This window comes from Anopheles merus, chromosome 2R (genome assembly GCF_017562075.2).
Source record: "Anopheles merus strain MAF chromosome 2R, AmerM5.1, whole genome shotgun sequence".
In the NCBI taxonomy this organism is placed as follows: Eukaryota; Metazoa; Arthropoda; class Insecta; order Diptera; family Culicidae; genus Anopheles; species Anopheles merus.
Window position 1 is genome coordinate 48424407 of NC_054082.1, and position 5841 is coordinate 48430247.

The 5841-nt window shown below is 50.6% G+C and overlaps 2 protein-coding genes across 2 annotated transcripts; both read right to left on the reverse strand.

The window, feature by feature from the left end:
• Nucleotides 1–32: 32 nt before the first annotated feature.
• On the reverse strand, nt 33–2554 carry LOC121590422 (dipeptidase 2). The gene is made up of 2 exons (XM_041910092.1): nt 1432–2554; nt 33–1349 (listed from the first exon to the last, which is right to left on the reverse strand). Exons 1-2 carry the CDS (start codon nt 2239–2241, stop codon nt 828–830), a joined length of 1332 nt encoding a protein of 443 aa, XP_041766026.1. The 5' UTR covers nt 2242–2554; the 3' UTR covers nt 33–827.
• A 252-nt stretch (nt 2555–2806) lies between these two features.
• Nucleotides 2807–5201, reverse strand: LOC121590418 (THO complex subunit 1). The gene is made up of 2 exons (XM_041910079.1): nt 5081–5201; nt 2807–4994 (listed from the first exon to the last, which is right to left on the reverse strand). The coding sequence occupies exons 1-2, from the start codon at nt 5126–5128 to the stop codon at nt 2907–2909; spliced, it is 2136 nt and encodes a 711-aa protein (XP_041766013.1). The 5' UTR covers nt 5129–5201; the 3' UTR covers nt 2807–2906.
• Between the last annotated feature and the right edge of the window lie 640 nt (nt 5202–5841).

Here is a 5841-nt window from a genome sequence, read left to right on the forward strand (position 1 = left end):
ATATAGGATGTGAAACTCATCTCGAAAGAGTGTTGTTTTGTTAAAACATTTATTTATTATTTATATTCTCTTTCTAGAGGGACAATAACTTCTTCCGGGCGCGTAGAGTAGAACTCGCCCCAACCGAGCCGTGGAAATGTGTAATCGAATGTATACACACTAATAGTGCTCAGTATAAAAACGAAAGCTTCATGATAAATGATGCCTTGTTTAAGTAGAAGATACGATGATTGCCGGGCTCATTCCCCGTATTAAGTTATAATAAATGTAGTTTTCCTATCAACAACCATTCAACTAGTGGACTACTGTCTGTATAGCAGGGTCCTATTTGAAAAGCATAGCTTCAATGTTACCATGTTCAAATTTTGAACACACTGTATCTACGCAGCTACAAAATGATTGCAATATAGCCCACCTCTGGTTGACGCTCTGTGTTCACCCCTTCTACACGTTGCAGTAATTCCAACACTTTCAAACAATGCGCAATAAACGAGAAAGAGAGAGATAAGGGAAGTTTAGTAAATTAGATTTCATCTGGAAGAATTGATATGCGATAATATTTGTCTGGTTTCTTTCTGTTTTGCTCTATAACATATTGTTCTATACCGAGCTAAGAGCGGAACTGTCGCATCAAAGCGCAACACGCTGCTCTTGCTAGATTCGCTAGATAATGTTTTGTTTTGTTATATGCATTTTGTGCTGCTGCTCCCTGCAACCTTCCCCCAAATCCCGGTGCCCGGTGCAGATGTGGAAGATAATACTTGTTGCACGGTGGCCCAGACCACTCCCATCCCGTACATTATGCTCACAAACCCCGGGTGACAACTTTACGTTTCCGGGTATCGGCAATAAGCGTTCCCCTCGATCGCCTCTAGCGGTATCCAGTCCTCGGACAGCGGCAAACGGTTCTTGTTCGTTTCGACCTCACGCAGCACGCGCACGATGTTACCGCCGACCAGCTTCTTGATGGCCACCGAGCCCCACAACCGGTCGCGGGCCAACTCCGCCAGCAGCAAGGGATAGTTTTTCGGCGACCCGCTGAGTCCCACGTGGTCCACGCCGGCAATCGCTCGGATGTAGTTGATCGCGGTGATAGCATCCTTCAGCGACATCGGCTTATCGCCGCACCGTTCGACGTTCAGCATCAGGACGCCCCCGTTCTGGGAAAGAGCGCTTAGGATGTGGTCCGGGACGGCGGCCGTCGTACCGTTGCAAGCCATCGACGAGGGCAGTGCGTTGGACAGCAGCAGTGGCGCTTTCGCCACGTTCAGCGCCACCATCATGGCCGGTTCGGAGAGGCGCGATATTTCCACCAGCATGCCCAGTCGATTCATCTCCTGAATTATGATCTGCAACGAACAACGAAGCATAAACCGTCGGTCAGCCGGTGTCGTCGGTTGCCAAAACGTAGCTGCTAGCAATAATACCTACCTCACCGAAGTTGGTCAAGGTGGAGGGAAGATTTTCGTCGAAGAAATCGTTCCGTATCGAGGCGCTGGCCCACGGTGTCGTACAGCCCACGCCCGTCAGCGAAACAAATCGCGCGCCGAGCGAATACATTGAGCGAAGCACCGCCAAACTCGAGCCCAACGTGTGGCCCCCTTCCAGCCCGAACAGTATCGCCAGCTTGCCCTCCGTATGCGCTTGCTCCATCTCGTCCGCGTTCGCTACCACGGCCATATCGCGGTTCTTGCCCACTAGCCTCCGCGCATCGTCCAAACCCTCCAGCGTGAGCTGCACCGCGTCCAGATACTGTGCCGCACACGGCACCGCAATGGGCCACAGCAGTGCGCCAACCATGCCGCTCTTTACCTCCGCAAAGCTTTTGCTAAAGTTGGCACCCATCGGTGGTGCCCAGTAGCCTTCCACGAGCGGTGACTCCACCAGCAGCCGCCGGATGAACGCTAGCCGAGCTTCCAGCAGGGAGGACGATCGGAGCTGCAAACCGAGCGGGATGCCCGCGGCCAACGCCACACACACGAGCAGCCCGGACACGAGCGCTATTATCTTTCGGCTGCGACGGTCCTTGGCCAGCTTCGGCGGTGGCGGTGAGATGCTTTCCTTCGTGTACGAATGGATGCTGCCGTTCTTGATCTTTTCCGGATACTTGGTGATTTCAGGCGGCAGCTCTATGTCCGCTATCTCGGTGAACACGAAGCAGTGCTGCTTGCAGCCTGCCGGATGCTGATGCACCGGATGCAGCTCCATGAAATCGTGGTTTGGTATCGGCGTTGGGTTCATCCTTATGGAGGGGTGGGGACTGTTTTCCGCCTTTTTTTCTTCAAAGGTGCCCTCCACAACACGCTCTTGGATGTTGGCTTTAGAAACGTGGTCGATATAGCGACGGGAAAATAACCGTTCACTCGTAGTTTTGGTTAACCTTCACCGTAAGCACAATGCATTTTACTGCAAAACGTGAATCAGGCCCTCCGTCAATACTGGACAAAAAGCAATGGAACGACTTTTTAGAGTGTAAAAATGTTTGGAAAGATATTGGAGCACAATTTTTTTTATTTAACATAATACGCAAGCAAAACAGCCTTTGTGCTGATGGTTGAAGGAAAGCCACAGGACATGCGCAGAACAGTTAACGTTCTGGCAGTTTGACTGATGAATTTGAAGGATATCATGCATCAAACATTAAAAAGGACACGTGTTCAAATCGTTCGTTGGTGTAATTATTACAACCAATAGTTGCCGAATAAGCGACACTATGTACCTTATCTTAAACTCCCATACCCCATGGCTTGGTGATAAATACGTCGTGCGCTCAAATGGCTGCCCCATAATTACATTTTCTATTACCTCGTGCTATCAAACAAAGCCAACCATTTCCGTACCATTGGTCGTACCTTATACTTTATTTTCAAAACCGTTCGAAACAGCGTGATCATGTGTCCGTGAACTTATTCCGACACCTCTTCCACCTTGTCCGTGAGCAGGGCAATCATCTGTTTCACTGCATCGGCCGCTGGTATCATGTCCAAGCCTTCCAGTATGTAGGCCAAATTGTCTAAACTTGCATCCATATCGTCGTCAAACCATAGCGTCAGCAGGTGGCAGCACTGGTCCGCAACGGTCGCGTGCTCCGACTCAAAGTACTGTATCTCATCCGCGCTGTAGCCGAGCTTCGTCGCCAGCTTCTTCCAGTCCCGCCCGATGCTCGGCGCCAACTCAGACAGCTGCGCCTTCGTCACGGCGAGCGTTTTGTGCGTGTTTTTGTCCTCCGGCGTAAGCTGCTCCGTCTTCAGCAGCTCCGTATCCATCTGCTCGTGCTCCTCCTCACCAACGAGACCCTCACCCTCCGGCTCTGGCTGTTCGGCGTTGGTCGGTGCCGTTTCCTCCTGGATCGCATGCTCCAGCTTGATGTCCAGCTTGTCCTTTTGGATCTTCTTCCGCACGCTCTCCAGATAGTCGGCCACCTTGTACGAGGGAGAGTTAAAGAGCGTAAAGAAGTGGGGTGACTGCCGGGCCAGCAAGCGCAGCGCACGCCACTCGAACGACGGGTCCTGCTTTTCCTTCGGATTCTCCAGGTACGTCTCAAGCGACGGCAGGAAGTTACGATCCGTTCCCTTGCAGGCCTGCAAGTTGTCGGGACAAAGGTTCCACAGGCGCGTAATCTCCGAATTGCCCATGTAGAACTTTCCCTGCTTGGTCGCATCGCGGATCAGATCGCCCAGCGGTTTGCGCGGTCGCTTTGCCGGTGGACGACCACTTCCTGCCGAGGTAGCAGCACCGCCCGCAGCGGCTCCACCGGCCACCGCAGCAGTCGACGAGCTTGTGTCCTCGAGTGCGGCCTCTGGGCGCTTGAACTCCTTGCAACCCTCGTTCTTCCAGCTATTCCACAGCTCCTCGCGCAACAGCATGTGACGCGCCGTGTTAGCAAACTTCTTCCCATTCGGGGGCGATTCCTCGATCAGCTGGTAGACCTGCGTTTCCGTTTCCTTCAGCCAATCGCTCTGCGCCTGTGTCAGGACGTGCGTCTCCGCCTTGAACTTTACCGTCGAGTTGAGATACTGGAACAGTATCAGGAACTGCACCAGCACCGAGCGCCGGAAGTTGGAATCGGAAAGCTGCAGCGAAAGCAGTTTCGGGTTGGTGAGAAATTTGGCAAAAAAGTGCCCCGACTCCCGGATCTGATCCTCCTCCATCGGGCATTTGTTTGCGGCGGAGGCGGCGGCGGCAGTGGCAGTGCCTCCTACATCTGACGGCTTCGCGGCAGGGCCGCTGCTGGTAGACGAAGCACGGTGCTCCTCCAGCTTGAAGCTGCTAAACGCGGACAGCACACTTTTTGCATGCGTTTCAAACGTTTTCCACTGAACCTTGTTGTAGCACTGGTTAGGGTTGCGGAAAAAGTCTTGCAGCGCCCAAAACTTGCAGTATAAATTGTAGTCAATCTTCAGCTTGTTTTCCTCCGCTGGCTCTCCGTCCACCTCCGGGTCCGCGCCTCCGGACAGCTGGTCCACGGCCATCTCGTTTCCGTCCATGCCGTACTCGGTGATGTTTTCTAGGTTGAACTCCGAGATGATGTTCAGCCCACTACGCTCCGAGAATGGGAAAAACTTGGCCAAAAACAGCAGTATCCGACCGCAGAAGACCGTGTTCTGGGAGCGGGAAAGCCGGCGCAGCAGATCGTTGCACATGCGAAGCAGATTGTGTTTGCAGGCGGTGAAGAAGCACTCCTCCTTCCAGATGGCCACATTGTTCTCGACGTACGTGAAGATCTGCTCGGCCCGATCTAGCGTGACCGCGTCGAAGATGTCCCCGAGCAGCACGACCGGCATCGTGGCGACGGTCATATCTTTGCGGCAGGAGTTCACCGCAAAACTGATGAACCGCTCGATCGCTGGAATGTCCTCCGTTTTCGTGAGCAGCATGTCGCGGAACGCTTGATGCAGCGCCGTCTTTTTGTCGTTGTCGCTGGCCCGCGCAGCATCGTAATCGGCTTTCAGCACCTCTATGTCATTCGCCGCAAATGCACGCTCCAGCGATTCCTGCAAAAATATAACACACAAAACCAGATGTGAGCAGTGGAGAGGGGCTATCGGTGAAGCTGCTACACCGTCAATTATGCGCTTACAGTAAACGTTTTTAGTAACACGAGAAAATTGGATGAATTTGAGCTCATTTTTCCCTCGCGCTTCGCTTTGCTGTTGCGGATTCTGTTTTGACATGTAAACAAAATGCGACCACACCAAGGTGGCTGGAGTAAACATTCCATTTGTACTTATATACCTTGAGCGTGTTCGGACGAACTGCAAAAAGGCCTATTCAAACACGACAGTGCTGTTCCAAATTTGTATCGTAAATTGTTTGCTTTCCTTGTTAGTGGATTATATTTTTGAGAAAATAAAATACTTTCTGGCATTGATTTTAATCCACCTAAATATAAAACAATTCCTTCTATCAGCTACTGGCAATCTCATTAGAATTGAGCCAGTCTTGATTGCCTCTGATCAGTGCTGCCAAACACTACATTCTACGCCTACCAACGAACATAACTTATAATTGTTTAGGCAAATTTTTCGTTTCTAAGTTCATCGGTACATTATCGGAAAAGATTAAAGATTTCACAACTAAGAAATATTCAATTGTGTACAAAAACAAATAGATAAATTACAAAATATTCTATTGTAACTGTTGTTTCGTAGGCTGAACAAATTATTTAAATAACAATTTACAACTGCGAAACTTACTGAAATCTAAAAAGTTTACCAGTAATGTGTGTGTGAGAGAGTGGGAAAGAGATTTTTTTTCTATTTTCTGTCTGATTTATGTTTACCGTATTTATTACTTTTAAAACTTTGACCCTCACTGTTCGCGCAAACGCCCAGTGTGCAC

Bases quoted from the DNA above. Each gene is read 5' to 3' on its own strand.
- LOC121590418 (XM_041910079.1), bottom strand. From the start codon at position 5,128: ATGAGCTCAAATTCATCCAATTTTCTCGTGTTACTAAAAACGTTTACT. The intron at 4,995-5,080 runs GTAAGCGCATAA...ATATTTTTGCAG, and splicing joins TGTTACTAAAAACGTTTACT to GAATCGCTGGAGCGTGCATT.
- LOC121590422 (XM_041910092.1), bottom strand. From the start codon at position 2,241: ATGAACCCAACGCCGATACCAAACCACGATTTCATGGAGCTGCATCCG. The intron at 1,350-1,431 runs GTAGGTATTATT...TGTTCGTTGCAG, and splicing joins CCTTGACCAACTTCGGTGAG to ATCATAATTCAGGAGATGAA.